The sequence below is a fragment of the Spermophilus citellus genome (assembly GCF_964194105.1).
Source record: "Spermophilus citellus genome assembly, chromosome: 8".
Classification (NCBI taxonomy): Eukaryota; Metazoa; Chordata; class Mammalia; order Rodentia; family Sciuridae; genus Spermophilus; species Spermophilus citellus.
This window is the reverse complement of record NC_138189.1, coordinates 70,864,171-70,880,759: the sequence shown is the minus strand read 5'-3', so window position 1 is coordinate 70,880,759 and position 16,589 is coordinate 70,864,171. Positions and strand designations below refer to the sequence as shown.

The 16,589-nt window shown below is 37.2% G+C and overlaps 1 protein-coding gene across 3 annotated transcripts in view; it reads left to right on the top strand.

Annotated features, from left to right (window-relative positions):
• Positions 1-16,160, top strand: part of SPARCL1 (SPARC like 1) — a 37,008-nt gene extending 20,848 nt beyond the window's left edge. For all 3 annotated transcript variants that reach the window (XM_081304122.1, XM_081304124.1, XM_081304123.1), the window contains 9 exons: positions 2,613-2,759; positions 3,141-4,124; positions 5,619-5,691; positions 6,397-6,515; positions 7,004-7,124; positions 8,367-8,503; positions 11,051-11,199; positions 11,936-12,084; positions 15,702-16,160. In XM_081304122.1, the coding sequence (XP_081160248.1) occupies positions 2,613-2,759; positions 3,141-4,124; positions 5,619-5,691; positions 6,397-6,515; positions 7,004-7,124; positions 8,367-8,503; positions 11,051-11,199; positions 11,936-12,084; positions 15,702-15,730 (1,908 nt within the window). In that variant the 3' untranslated portion in view covers positions 15,731-16,160. The remainder of the gene's footprint in view (positions 1-2,612; positions 2,760-3,140; positions 4,125-5,618; positions 5,692-6,396; positions 6,516-7,003; positions 7,125-8,366; positions 8,504-11,050; positions 11,200-11,935; positions 12,085-15,701) is intronic.
• Positions 16,161-16,589: the final 429 nt, after the last annotated feature.

Sequence of the window (16,589 nt, the reverse complement as noted above, 5' to 3'; positions counted from 1 at the left end):
CAAACAAGTACACTGAAAGTGGATAGGACTAGAGCATTCTCTAAGTCATGATGAGATATACTGGCTTCAGCATTCACAAGCAATCAAGGAGCCATACACAAATCAGACCAGGTCAGCAATCTCAAAACAACCCAAAAGTTCAAAAAATACAATAATTTATATGATCATTTTAGATGCTCTACAAATGATCCATAGCATCTTTAATTTATATCATGTTTTCTTTTTTATCAATGAACAATGTGATTTCTCTATTGTCCCTTCCCTCCCTTCCTCTCTAGATTTAAAGTTCTGTCCTTGCTTTTCAGATAACTGGTGGCTGCTTCAGGTTAATAGCTGTGTCAGCAAAAACAAGCTACATGCCACCCACCCAGATCAAGCAGTCCAAAGAAAACAGAATTTCTGACCACCACTAAGAATCGTGCTTAAATAGTAGGGAGCTACTCCAGCTGGAATTACATAATGTACTTTAAAATTACAAAACTGGGACAAATTAATAAAGAAAGGAGATCCCAGAGAGTCATTGTTTTCTCCTGAAAATGTGTTTTGCCTTTGCAAGGACTGTGGCATTGTAAATAGGCATTAAAAACTGTCTTTGAACCAAATGTTTGAATGACATATCTGCCTAAAAACACATGCCAGATGTTTCTTTTCCAGGGTAATTTGTTTTATGCAGACCCAGGCAAATATCAAAAAGCTAAATATTTTTTCATAGTATTGACCTATTAAAAATCTTGTATCATTTTTCTTACCTGCACGAATTCTCCAGAGAAGTGAACTATGAGTGGTTGGGATATTCCAAATGCACTTTCAGAGGGCATGTTAAATATAGATATGGGCCTAATAATATAATAGACTTTTAATTACCAGACATTTCTGAAAGAAAATGACCTGCCATGGTTTTTATGCTTTTCTTCCTGCTAGGGGAAGGTATGGTCATATGAAAGAGGAGGTAAGCACTGAGGGAGAAAAGCCATTCACTATAAAAACTAAAATCTCACCCATCTGTTGTTTTCCATGAAGGCCTTTGTTAACAACTCATCAAAATAGCCACCTTTCTTTCTCCTTGCTCTCACAATTTTTTTTTTTTTAAATCTGTTAATTGCTGGGGAGTGAACCCAGGGCCTTATGCACACTGGGCAAGCACTACTCTACAAAGCTACTTTTCTGGCCCTTCCTTTCTCCTTTTTTTTTTTTTTTTTTTTTTTGCAGGGGGTGTGGGGGGTGCCAGGGATTGAACTCAAGGGAACTTGACTACTGAGCCACACCCCCAGCCCTTTAGAGACAGGGTCCCACTGAGTTGCTTAGCGCCTCATCATTGCTGAGGCTGGCTTTGAACTTGTGATCCTCCTGCCTCAGCCTCCTGAGCTGCTGCGATTCCAGGCATGTGCCACTGAGTCCGGCTTTTCCCCTTTCTTTATGACTTCTTTCAAAACTTTTTTGAAGACTACTAATCCTCTTAGTTGAAAAAAGGACAAGAAGCAAAAGAACAAACCAAATCTAAAATAGATTTATACCTCATGTATTGTTTTACAGTGCACAGCACTACTGGACCTGCTTGTGGAGTAAAACTGAGTCAATCCAAATAGTCTGAGTTTTATCCTTACATCTGGATATAGCTGCTAAGTATCAACAGCATCTCTATAACAAAAATCTATGGCAAATACCTGCCTCAGATATTTGAACAGTTCATATTATTACCACCATATGATGTTATAATTAGGAATTTTAACTTGGGTAGCTCCTCAAAATTTGCAAAATGGTTTATATAAACAACTTTTACTTGATATTTATGCCCACTTCACTTTGAGATTGCAGGGTAGGGTTAGCAACTCCTCAAACCACAGGTGGGAAGTAAATGGCAGAGTTAAGACTTAAAGGGAGGCTTCTCACCATCCAAGTCCAGTTGTTTAACTTCCCATCATGCCTCACTGCCTAGCTCTCCATCTTAGTCCCCAGTCTTTCTAGAAACAGACACAGCTGTCTCTGTCATGAAAATGTTCCATAGCTGCCTTTCTCTATTAGGCTGAGTGCCCTGCTTCACATAATCCTTGAATTAGTTCTAGATTAAATTTTTTTATTTAAAAACTTCCTAATGGATATTAAGGCTAACAGTGTTAAAAACTTGATAAATAGTAAAAAGTTTTATAATTTTTTCTATTAATTATCAGTGAATCCTTAAATGTTAAGGAAATGTACAATACTATATCTTATGGCCAATTTTATTGACTTCAACTTTATACAAAACAACACTTTTCAAAATTATTAAGCACTAATGCATTGCAAAAATTTGAAAACAAAATATATTTCCAAAATCAAAGGTAATCATTATTGAATTATCAAATCATTATATAATTATTGAAGGTTTTTGTTTATTTGATTGATTTTTGCCTAGTTTCTTTACACGTAACTTTTTTTCAGGTGGGAATTTTGTTTTCACTTAACATTATTCTGGGCATTTGCTTGTATTCTCGAATATTTTACAAAATACTATTTAGCTGATGCGCTGAATGAGGAAAACTGCTACTAATAATGATGATAACTAAAGAGCAGCAGAAAAATTTTAAATTGGCACCTAGAGATAAATGACACAAACAAGTTCTTAATTTTTTCAGACAAATGCAAGGTTTTTATCTGATCATTCCAAACCAACTGAAATATCAATAATACAAGACAATACTACAATTCCCAGTGCAAAGGTTGAAGCTGAAGAAAATGAAAAGGAAGCTGCAGTATCCAGAGAAAACCTTTCCAACCATAAGGTAAAAATAGCAGTGTTATATTAATATAATTGTTTATTTCTCCAAAGAACAACTCAGTATTAAACCATAGTCAAAGAGATTACATTATTCATGTCCTCAGTTTAATTTCTTTTAATATAATGATCATATCAACTTCCTCCAATCACTAGATGATATGAAAATTAATGAGTTTTACTCCTTGGGCTAACATTCTATTTAATTGTTTCACTTTACAAAATTCAAGTTCAGGTTGAATCTGTGGCCCATAGAATGTGAAGAACATCATTAATACATTTACATGATATGTGTGAAGAAAAAGAAGGATGAATATTAAAGGTTAGCTTAGGAATTGTAAATAAGATAGCTTGTTTCAAAAACAAACATTAAAATTTTTCTTTTAAGGATGAAAAATCTTCAATATTAAAGTCAGAAGAGGAAAACCAGGAACAGTCAGAAGAACAGGACAAAGCTTACAGCCAAGAGCTAGGACTGAAGGATGAGGAGGATAGTGATGGTGACTTAAGCGTGAATTTGGAGTATTCACCAACTGATGGTAGCTTGGATCTAAGACAAGATGTAAGTGGGCCTCAAGAGAAAAAACTCCCTGAGAGCACTGATTTTCCTCCTCCTGATTCTGTGGATTCTAACCAACAAGAAAACATCACAGAGGGAGAGGAAAACCAAGAACAACCCACAAATTATCCATATCATCATTTGAACAAGAATGATACACACAGCCAAAACCTAAGGGATCAGAGAAAGCAAGAGCAGGATCCCAATACTCCCAACGAAGATGAGGAAGAGGGAAAAGAGCCAGGGGAAATTGGTAGCCCCAGTGATAACCAAGAATGGGAGAAAGAATTTCCTAAGGAGAATTTTAACAGTAAGGAAGAAGAAGACAGTAAGAAATCTGGTGATATTTTGGAAGAGTCCAATCAACCAACTCAAATAAGCAAAATGCAGGATGAACTTGAGCAGAATAACCAAGAACAAGAAGAGGATAACTCCAATGCAGAAGCAGAAGAGGACAACGTATCAAACATAAATAAGCACATTCAAGATACTGAATGGCAGAGCCAAGAAGGAAAAATGGGCTCTGAAGCTACTGGCAAGCATGAGGACATGGATAAAAAGACTGTTTCTGAGGCTTTGCTCATGGAACCTACTGATGATAGAAACATCATGCCCAGAAATCATGGGGCTGATGATGCCAGTCATGATGGCCCCAGGCAAAGTGCAACTGATGTCGACTTCACCCCAAGCCAGGACTTTCTAGAGGCTGAAAGAGCTCAGTCCATTTCCTACCATCTCAAATATGAGGAGCAAAAAGAAAGAACACATGAGAATGAACATGAAGATACCAGTGAGCACGGAGACTACCAAGGGGTGAGACTATTTACAATAATTCTTGTCCATTAGTTATCAATAAGGAGCCATGGCCTTTCTTTGTGATTTCACAATCTCCTGTATTTCTATCAGTACACTATTAAAATAAATTATATGTTGAGCATCCCTTATCTGAAATGATTGAGATCCTAAGTGTTTCCAATTTCTTTTTATTATTTCAGAATATGTGCATATACATAATTTAAATCCTAGAGATGAAACCCATGTCTCAAACTAATTTATGTTTCATATACACTTCATATGCATGGCCTGATAGTAATTTTATATAATATTTTTAGTATGTTTGCATTTTGACTGCATTCCAACTCATGAAGTTAGGTATGTAATTTTCCACTTTAGCATCATGTCAGCAATCAAAAAGTTTTGGATTTTGAGTATTTTGGGTTTCAAATTTTCAGATTAAGGATGCTCAGCCTGTACAATTATTTATTTTTCTGTCCATCTCCATCATTAGACTGAGAGCACCTGTTTTATTCAGGTTTCCCCTAAAGTTATTGGAGAGACACAGGGAACAACAGAGGAGTGGAGAAATAATTCAGGCAAGGAGAGTAAGCTAATGAAAGCAGCATCATTATTCCTCTAAAGAAAATTTCTCATAATTTTTCCATTCGGGAAGTAATTAGGGCATTTATTTTGGCTGGGAGATGCTAGAAAGCACATCCAGTCAACTGAGTAGACCAAGTAGATTTCCATGGTTTCTGGGACCAGGAATGCAGGTGATGGCAGTTGAAAATGCCTGGAGCTAGCTGGAATTGGTTCTGACAGACCTGAAAAATAGGAGACGTTGATGGTCACGCTTCTGATGTCTTGAAGGCAGGTGCCATGTTGTGTTGCAACTGAAGCATCAGTGGCAAACAAACTACCTCTGACATGAGAGCCAGCAATGTCAGTTGAGTCAGATGTAAAAATTAAGGTACTACTTTATTAAGCAAACATATACCAAAATGAGAATCCAGAAATATAGCATGGGGGGAGTATATTGCTATTTGGCTGTTTAATCATTTGGAGCTTTTGTGCAAAACTTTGCAGCCACCCATCAGGCACAGCTTTTGGTGAGCAAAGTCAAAACTAATCTCAATTACTGAGAACTCTGCCACCATTCTAAGATAGGTGTTTTCTTACATTTTAGAATCCTGTGAGGAAAGCCTTACCAACTTCATAGAGATCACTGATGTAACCCTGTCTTAACTACAGAATTACAAGATAATAATACATTGCTGGCGTTTTCCCAAATCCAAAGAGAAGATCCTAACTCATATTGCATACTCCCCCCAAATACAGCACTGAATTCAGTTGAAGCTAGAGAAGGGTTTTGGTCTCCAAAGATTATTCTCTACCTCTGTAGTTGTGAATGGTTTCCCCTTTTGAGATCTGACATTATTTGGCTGAAAAAAAAAAAAAACTCTGTGAAGGCAAACACAGTTGGAATACAAGTTAAGTAAGTTTAACTTTTCTGCTCTTGTTATTTTAAAGGCCAAGAAAGCAGGCAGCTCATCAAACGAAGATGACACTTCAACTGAAGGCAATGTGGAGGTGCACAGTGTGGGTACGTGCTGAGCGAGCTGTTTGTGACTGTCTCAAGGAAGAGATGGGATCTGCCATCTTGGGTTTGTCCCTCCCTTCATGACCAGAAATTTCCTTCTCCTTTCTCTTGAAGGAAATGTTCCTATAAATTGTTGATATTATCTTGTGATATTTGATAAACTACAGATCAATGTGTTTACAAACTGAAAGTCCCGTTGAGATATAGTACACAGCTAGAATTCTTTTTACTTCTGAGAAAGCATTAATTCTTCCTTATTTATTCTCCAATCCACAACTTACTATTAAATTTAGATTCCATACTTAACTAAGGGACTAATTCCTACCTTAATCACAAACATTTGTAATTTCAAAACAATAAAATTCTTATGGCTTATTTAACTTGTAACTTTCACGCAACACTGCACTACATATTTCAGATTATGTTCATCTCAGGGATGCCAAGAAGAACTGCTTGTTCTTTTTACATCACCAAACCAAACGGCTGCAAGAAAGCTAAACAATCATATAAAAGTCTGATGCCAGACGGTTCCATCTGGAAATCAGCACATCAGTTAAAGCAGTTTGTAATGTTTTCTCACTTTGAAATCTTCAAATTTCAGGGTTTCAAAATTTCTGCCTTATTAACAAAAATGAAACGAATCATACATTTTCATTTACATACTCAATTTTGCTGAGTCCATGTTTCCTATCCAAACTTTTCTGTTAGATCCTTGTATGAACTTCCAGTGTAAGAGAGGACACATCTGTAAAGCAGACCAACAGGGAAAACCCCACTGCGTTTGCCAAGATCCAGTGACTTGTCCTCCAGCAAAACCCCTTGACCAAGTAAGCACTCAACAAAGTAGTCCTTCAGACACATCAGAAAGGCCAAGGAGGGGCTGGGGTTGTGGCTCAGTGGTAGAGCATTTGCCTAGCATGCATGAGGCACTGGGTTTGATCCCTCGCACCACATAAAAACAAATGAAATAAAGATATTGTGTCCATCTACAACTAAAAAAAAAAAATATTTAAAAAAAAAGGGCCAGGGATTTGAATAAAGACAGTTTGCACTGAAATTTTTTTTTTAAGTAGATGCTCAGTTTATAATCTAATATTTGAAGTGATATTGAACAAAAATAAATGCCAGCCAAATCAGAGTATTTCAGTGGGTCCATAAAAAGATAACAGTGGCATTTGGGCTATATAGTTTGTTGACAAACTGGAGAGTTACAGCACAGCACCATTTACCAGACACTCTTTGAGCTTTCGGGAGCAGAGTACTATCCAAAAAGCATCAGGATCTATCAACTTTTTCTCTTGCTTGTCTTCCATAGGCTTGTGGCACTGACAACCAGACCTATGCAAGCTCCTGTCATCTGTTTGCTACAAAGTGCAGACTGGAGGGAACCAAAAAGGGACACCAACTGCAGCTGGATTATTTTGGAGCCTGCAAATGTAAGATTTCATCACTTCTGCCAACCACCATTTCTGGGAGGGTTTTGGGTGAATCTATACATGCCTAAATCCTATATATGCAAATAAGAAAAGGCTAAGAACTTAAGCTGCAAATTTAAATCAATTGGAGAAACAGAAAAAATAAGGATTCACAGGCCTTAACCATAGGCGATTCGGACTTAATTGAACTGGGTTGGAACCCTGGCTTTGCTTTTTCATTTGTTTTTCAAGTAACCTAGACAATTCTAATGTGCAGCCAGGCCTCAGAACCACTATAATAATGTTATCTACTTAATAATAGCAATGAGAAATGAAATTTTGCCAAACTATTTGCCCTCTTCCCAATTTAAGTTAAGCCTTTACCAAAAGGTTTTATAACAACATATTCTTCCAGAAGTTTTTTTGTTTTGTTTTGTTTTGTTTTGTTTAAAGTTGTCTTCCTTCCCCAGGATACTCTCAATTGTGTTTAGCTCCCCTTGCTGATAAATGATTCTCCACATTGGCAGTGCTCACCCATGTTTCTGGTTCTTGCCTCCTTGCAGACACCCAAGAAGATTAAACTTGCCAGACTCCTTGATGTTAGATGTGGTCATATGACTTGCTTTGTTCACTGGAATAAAGCACAATCACCCATGTACGTTCTGGGCAGAAGCACTTCAGAGCTGGTGTGGTTCTCCACTTTTGCTCCCTTTGCCACCACAAACCCAGAGGTCTTGTGTTGAGATGGTAGCAACAAAAGATGAGCCCCAGGGAGACAGCAGCAAAACCCTGCTGCCAACTTGTATTGGAATTGTAGCAGAATGGAGAAATAAGTTTTTGTCTCTTTAAGCCACTGAGAATTAGCATTCTTTGTAATGATAGTGTAAGCTAAGTCCTCCTTTTTCCTCTCATCCTCTAGTAAATAGCTCCTGTCTCCTCCTTTTCTAAATTCCAGCTCTCTGGTTCTACAGCACAGATTCTTAGCCCTAGCTGCCCATCAAAATTACTTTTGTAGCGTTTAAAACTCCTGATGTCCAGTTTCTACCCCAGACCAATCAAATTAGAATTTCTTCAAATGGAGTCTGGTATTTGATATGTTTTTTAAAACACACCAGGCAAATCTGTGGTGCCACCACGATTAAAGACCTCTGAAGTATGAAGGGGCAGTGAGGATGCTCTCTGGGTCCCCAGAAGTTATTAAGCTTCCTGTTATGAAGACTCCAGAGGCAGAACTAATGGTCATGTATTTTCTGCTTAAAACAGCTATTCCTGCTTGTACAGACTTTGAAGTGGCTCAGTTTCCTCTGCGGATGAGAGACTGGCTCAAGAATATCCTCATGCAGCTTTATGAACCTAACCCTAAACATGCTGGATATCTAAATGAGAAGCAGAGAAGTAAAGTAAGTTATTCACAGGTCTTCTACCTAAGGGTCTGTCTAGAGGACCTGAGGAAAAAAAGATGTGATGGCTACCTACCTCTGCACAGCTGCAGAAGCCCATTCTGCCTCCCTGCATCTGATTACCCCACAGGGATTAACATTCTTGTAGTCATCACCATTCATGCCACAGGGTTTGAGACACTGTCAAATTGCCCTATTCCTACTGAAAGAGCAATGTCCTTTGAATAAGGGCTCTTTAATTCATACCTAGAGCCAGCAATGGTGGGGCAAAGTTAACATATATTTAGTATTTGTATAACCAGGCCACATGTTAGTCAGCTTTCTGTACTATAACAAATACCTGAGATAATGCCACTTTAAAAGCAAAGATTAATTTTGCCTTGCCATTTCAGAGATTCCAGTCCATGATTAATTGGTCCCATTGTTTTTTAGTTCTGTGTGAGACTGCACATCATGGCATAGAACATGTGGTAGAGCAAGCTGCCTATCTCATGTTGGGCTAGGAAACAAAGAAAGGAAGGGCCAGGATCCCAATATTCTCCCATATGACAAGAAGATTACCAACCTTTTAAACTTCTACCACCTCCCAATAGTGCCATGGGCTAACCAATCTTTAACATATGGGCTTTGGGTGACATTGCAGATCCAAATTAGAATAGACCCAAATGTATTTAAATCTGAACTTTTGTTTGCCCTCATAGATCTGATACAGATATATAAGGAAAATCTATTATTCACAATGTCAATGATATATGTTTAAGTTAGCTTTTTCACTGCTATGGCCAAAAGACCTGATAAGAACAATTTTAGAGAAGGAAAGTTTATTTGGGGCTCACAGTTTCAGAGGTCACAGTCCATAAATATCCAATTCCATTACTCTGGGCCCAAGGTGAAGCAGCACGTCATGGCATAAAGGTGTGACAGAGGAAAGTAGCTCAGGACATGGACACAGGAAGCCAAGAAAGAGAGAGAGAGCTGCACTCTCCAGGAACAATATAAAAACCCAAAGGCATACCACCAATGACCCACTTCCTCCAGCCACACCTTATCTACTTATAGTTACCACCCAGTTAATCCCTATCAGGGAATTAATGCACTGAATAAGTTAAGGCTCTCATTACCCAATCATTTCACCTCTAAACCTTCTTGCATTGTTTCACACATGAGTTTTTGGGGGATGCCAAAGATCTAAAACATAACAATATATTAAGATTAAAAAGTGAAGAATATTAATTCCAGATATTTCCAGGAAAAAATTCATTCACCATATAGTTATTGAGAATAACCTACATTTCAGGAATTGATGTAACTACTGGAGATACAACAATGAACAGAACAAATCTCCCACCTGCAAGATAGTGAGAGAGAGAGAGAGAGAGAGAGAGAGAGAGAGAGTTAGTTTATGAACATATATATGTAAATATAAACCTATGCAAATATAATCAAATCAGCAAACATATGTATAAGATATGTCAGGTTCTTTAAAACATGTTATGAAGAAAGATCAAAGAAGGAGGGTGTGCATTAACTGTGTCACTGATTTAGCATGTAGTGGTCATTGTTGACCTTGACACTAGCTGTAAGGTGGATCCAGGCAAGGGAAGACTGAACTGACAGAGTTCAAGAGAGAATATGAGGAAGGATGTAGAAGCAACAAGTATACACAATACTCTTGAAGGTTAAAGAGAAGTTAAGTGGTAACAGGAGGGGAAAGTGAATTCAAGAAGTCCTTTCTACCAGTTAGAGATGATAGAGGATACTTGTAAGTTTCTACAAATAACCTAGCAATGAAGTAAAATTTAATGAAGACCAGAGAAATGTACCCAACTTCTACAGGGTGTTCTTGAGTAGTTGTTTCAGGCAGATGAGAAGGGTGAGGCTCTGAGTAGGAACACAGGAATTTCATCACTGGTAACACCGAGGGAAGCCAGTAGATGTGGGCATGGGAACAGGTGGAAGTTCTGTTTGCTTCCAATTGCTTAGTGAAATAATAGGTAACATCACAAATTGAGTCTTATGTGCATTGCTCATGGATAATTTCTGTCCTTCCTCTTTAATACATTGTCACAAAAAGACTTTCAAGTATAAGGTATGAAAATGGGAATTTCAATGGAGGTAGCCAGGAGCAACAGATCAGAGATAAGCAGACTGAGCAGGAATAGGGGATGAAGAATTGAATATACCAATTGCAGAAAGAACAGGATTTTTCACTAAGTAATCAAAAATTTTGCTCAAGTCAGTTCAGTTCTTTTCATTAAAACCTTCTCATAGTTTTAAGAAATGTAAAGAACATTACTAGTTAAAAGAAAAGATCAAAAAAAGACTTTCTTTTGAAAACCCCAAATTTCTTACATTGGCTGTTATTCTATCTAGATGTAGGGAAGGCTAGAGTACTGACTAGAAGGCATTTAATTTGATGCACATGATGCCTGAGTGTATTTTCCTCTGTCACATTATTATTGTTACTCTTCAAGCAAAGCTGAACTAGTGTCGATTCCATTACTGTTGACTGATGCTCTGACAATCTTCTCAACTTTTTAATTCCAGGTCAAGAAAATTTATCTGGATGAAAAGAGACTCTTGGCTGGAGACCATCCCATTGAACTTCTCTTAAGGGACTTTAAAAAAAACTACCACATGTATGTTTATCCTGTGCATTGGCAGTTTAATGAACTTGACCAACATCCTACAGACAGGTAAAAATTCTACCTTTCCATTACTATGTCACTCTCTGATATACAAGTATTTATGCAAAATGAAAAGTGAAATAGAATTAGGAAAATCTCCATGTTAGAATGATGAAATGCCAAATAATGGTGGTTGGGAGTCTAAACACAAAATTGCTTTGAAAATAACAGAATATGGCTACATACAGCTCTCAAGTTTACATGCTACAATCCACCTTCCCACAGAAACTCCTCCAACTTTTTCATTCTTGATTCTAAATTCTGTAGATAATCTGACCCAACTTGGTTCAAATGCCTACATCTGGAATAATCAAGTATGACCAGTGGGTTGGAACCACATTTTATAAGTGTGACTCTAGGTAAACTAGATTTAGGGTGGATGGAGGACAATTTCCAGTGGAGAGAAACCTTGGTTATTGACATTCCCAAAACTCTCCACCTCACCCACATATTGTTTATTTCACTTTCAGGGTCTTTTTAAAAATATTTTTTGTTGTCAATGGACCTTTATTTTTTATGTATTTATATGTGGTGCTGAGAATCTAACTCAGTGCCTTACATATGCTAGGCAAGGGCTCTCCTTCTAAGCCACAATCCCAGCCCTCACTTTCAGCATTTTATTTGTGTACTATTTATTTGGCACACGCAGCTAACTTGTGGAAGAAAACTATCCCCGGTGATCCTAAGATTTAAATATTTATATACAAGTTACTCAATTAATAGGCTTCCATTTATTTCCCTGCAGAGTCTTGACACACTCCGAGCTTGCTCCTCTACGAGCATCTCTGGTACCCATGGAGCACTGCATAACCCGCTTCTTTGAGGAGTGTGACCCCAACAAGGATAAGCACATCACCTTGAAGGAGTGGGGCCACTGCTTTGGAATTAAAGAAGGTAAATTCATCATTAGCCAAAGGAGGATGTTGACCCCTTCCCTAAATAAACCCTGAAGGCCTAACAGAGAAGTCCTGCTGTAGGTTCTAAAAGAAACTTAAAGGCAATGAGGTGACATATCCCAGACAGGACTCCCTCATGCACAAGCTGTCATTGCAAGGTCATTTCTCACTACTTTTCAGAACGAGAGTGAATATGCCCTGTATTCTCAGCAACTGGATAAGCCTAAGAAACTATGTGAATCCAGAGAGCCGTGCCAAATCTCAGAGGGCTTTATACTTAATTTTATCTCATTCCTTAACCTAACTATAGGGCAAAGCTTTAAAACTCATACCTGCACAGCAAGGCTGCTTCTGACAAGGGGGTATGTCAGAAGACATGTTAGAATTCATTATTAATTAAAGATTAGATCTTATATCACAAATTGTAACCAGATAGTATTGCTTTAATCCAAAACTAGCTCATGCCTGCATCTTCAGTGATCGGTGGGCCAGGGAGCAGGGGGAATCAGATGGTTCTTTCTTTACTCTTGCAGTGGAAGAATTTAAATTAAGACATTTGTTATACTGGGTTATGTCTTAATCTACTTCCTTTTATTTTCCAAAGTTAGAGTTGACTTTTATAAGTAAGCATGTTTTCAATAATCAAGTTATGAAGCATAACCAAAAAATAGCACTGAAACTGCTCACAGAATGTAAATCAACATTAAACACAAAAACTCTAAAGCAGAGATTTTAGGCATATGATTATTACACAGATGTAGGATGAATATGCAATCAAGCAGTAAAGAAAAGCAAGTTCATCAAAAGTCAGAATTTCCAAAAAGAGGTAAACCATTGCTTAAAAAATATTCTTCATGCTGATGTATAAATGCTTGACATTGAAAAGAACTCGGAGCATGAGGATTTGTTTATTGATTAATAGCTTGGCAGAAAGATTAGTTCTTTTCTCCTTTAATATTATTCTGTGAAATTAACACAATCATAATGAAAAATGTCTATTTATGCAAGCACTTAGTTCTGTGTATTAGCTATCCTTGCTACATAACAAATTACCCCAAACTTAGCCATGTAAAATCTCTCACAGTTTTCAAGGGTCAGGAATCTGGGAGTAGCTTACCTGGATGTTCTTAGTTTCTCTGGGGATGAAATCAAGCTGTCAGTAGTGTGGCAGTCATCTGATGGCTTGAATAGAACTGACAGCTCTACTTCTAAGCTCACTCATTTGGCGATCTGCAGATTTGACTGCCTCACCATGTGGGCCTCTTATCCCATACTTACAGCATGGGATATGATTGCCCCCAGAGTGAGTGACCAAAAAGAATATGAGCCCACGACTAAAGCTCATATCATTACTTGTGACATGTTCTGTTGTTCACACTGGGCAACCCTGCTATCACATGGGAGAAAATGACATGAGGTGGGGAATTAACGGCAGTTATCTGAAGGCTGGACCCTGTTAGTACTTATGTGAAATTAATGTTAATAAGACTCATACCCGCACAGATAATGTCAGTTTCCTTCCTCACATTTATTCTATGAGTACTTACAAAAATTCAAATCTACTTCTAAAAATGTATTAAACAGTCTTTTATAACTCCTCTATTAAAAAAACAAAACATACCCAAGTACAGCTGCATCTCCCCACCAGTATCAAGAGGGGAGAACTTAACTGGATAAGATATATTTAGGTGTGCCCTTTTATAGGACATGTGATTTTAAAGCCCTGATAAAAAGGCAAATTTGGACAGATGCTGTTTATTTAAGGAAAACAGTTGTATTTCACTGTTCTTTTGCCAAGCTTCTGGCAGCTCTTCAAAATGTGAGCTCATCCAGGCTCAGTGCTGTGGGGTTGCCTGGGAGAGCAGGAAGTGCTTAAAGTCCAGTGACTTGCAAAGCCACTAATGATCTTGTTTGTGTAGTGTGGTTTGGCTGTCATTATGTTATTTTGAAAAAGAGAAAGAATTATCACATAATAAACTAATAAAACAAATATTAAATATTCAGTCAGAATGAGTAAACAAGTTATTGCTTTGGGATACAGCTAGGGAAAGGGAAAAAAAAAATCTCTTTGTAAGTATACCCTTCCTTCCCTCAGAGCCTGGAAAGCCATGGGAGAAGATAGATTTTAGCTAGTGTATTCCTGAATTTTAATTGCCTGTGAAATGAACTAGCTAAATGTGTTCAAATATTTCAGTTCTGTCATTAACTAGCGTTGTTCAATAGGGCATGCCATTTGTCCCCAGTCTCATTTTTTTTAACCTGTAAACATGGGGTTCAAGTAACTGGTGGAGGAGTCTTCATATATGCAACTATGCATGTTAATGTTTAGAAAAACTCTCCAAGTGAAACTAATAGGGTAAACAAGTCAGATCATGAAGATCCTACTAAGTCATTTTAAAACATTATTTTAAGAGCACCGGGGGTATCACTAAGCAAGGAGTGACTTTCAGAGTTTGTATAATAAATAGAAAGGTGGGGGAAAGGTTTTGAATATAAGGAGGGAAAACAGGAAATTAGGAGAAACCTCAGATCAGAAGAGATCTTGAGCACAGGTAGAAGTACTGGCCTTAAGATCAACAGAAAGGACATCTCTCATAGGGTGCAATGGTACATATCTATAATTGCAACTACTTGGTAAGCTGAGGCAGATTCAAGTGCAGCCTGAACAACTTAGTGAGAGACCCTATATCAAAACAAAAAGGACTGGGAGTATACAGCTCAGTGGTAGAAACTTGCTTAGCATGTATGGGGCTCTGGATTCAATACCTAGTACACAGAAAGAAAGAGAAGGAGGGGAAGAAAAGGGAAGAAAAAAAAGATATCTCTCATCTGAACAACCAAAAGAGTACAGAGTACTATGTGGGCGTGTGCAAATATAAATTTACAGGTAATAAAGTTAGTATCTCCATTTTAATAATAAAGTCAGTACTCAAAAGAAAATATGTTAAAGTTTATATTCTTTCAACTCTCTGGGCTAAAAACTTACATTGGAAAGGAAAATTACCTGGTACCCCAGATAGGGTCATAGTTTAGTGTGGTTCAAATTAATCTGCTGTAAATATCTGTTTAACAATTATTGACAAAACACACCCAAGTGCAGGCAGGTAGGCCAGGCTGGTGTATCTTTCATATCTTATATCTTATATATCCATGATATCTTATGTCTTCTCCTAGTGGTATGGTAATAAGTTCTTCAGATTATTCAATTGAAGTTTGATTGAACTGGTACTATACTTCTGCCTCTTCCTATTAAAATTTAGCTGCCCTTATAGATTATTATATTTGACACTTCTTGGCTGGGCCTCCTCTTAACCTACCCTTCCTCTATCAGTGATTGAGAACTATCTGCAGAGTTGTCTATATGTCCACCTGCCATTGGTCCACCTGCCATCAGTCCACCCCTAGAGAATTCTGATTCCAGAGGCCAGGAATGAGATCAAAGAATTTATATTGTTTAAATTTCATGGATGACGTTGATGCCCTACCAGGGTTCAGAACCACCACTGTGCTGCTTTATTAGATGGCCTGTCTAATCTCCCAGCTCTAACATACTAGTTTATGCTACTACTCTGGTACCTTTCTAAAAGTATATTTGTTTTGTTTTTGTTTTTACAGAAGACATAGATGAAAACCTCCTGTTTTGAATTAAGATTTGAAGAAGTCAAACTTTCCAGCATTCTCCTCTGTTCTAACCACTTCTGAAATATATGTAGCCATGATACCGGTAGATATATACTTAGTAAAATATCTGCATGAATGAGAAGACAATGAGAATAACTGCTTGATAATAATATGTACACACCAAGCATTCAACATTGACTTAGGAAATAGAATTTTAAAATGAAGTAATGTCACTATATACAAAAGACTGTAAACCATTTATATAAATAGGAGCTTAACTCATAGTGATTTCACTCTCTGAATCAACTTATAATTACTAATTATAAAACTTAAAAAAATAATGTGTTCATACTGTCCATAACATCATGTGCATTTCAAGAAAATGGAATATTTGTGCTTAACATGTATTGTTAATATCTTAATATCCTAATAAAGTGTCCATAAAAATTCAAATGCCTATTCAAGTTTATTTCTAGTCATTTATTTAAATAAACAAATTTATATAAGTAATCCCTCAGTGAATTATCAACCCAGGACTCACAATTCAAATCAAATTATAAAGACGTTTCCTAGTTCTTACTATTGGAGGAAGAAAAAAAAAGAAGCTAGTGTGACTTGAAAAGTGTGAGACATTTCCTATGGAAAACAAATAATCAGTGTGTAAAAATAGTACTTGCTCACGAAAACCCTTTGTCATATAAGTTCAACAGGAAAAGTGCTATTTAGCCAAATTCAATTTGGATTATTATGCACATCTTGATCCAACTAATTGAAGCTTTTATACAGTTGTTTGTGTGCATGGGGGAGGAGGATCTGCAAAATTTCTACATTCCATTTTTTCAAAATAAAGATAATGAAAGATGAAACAAGCCAGTGGAGAGC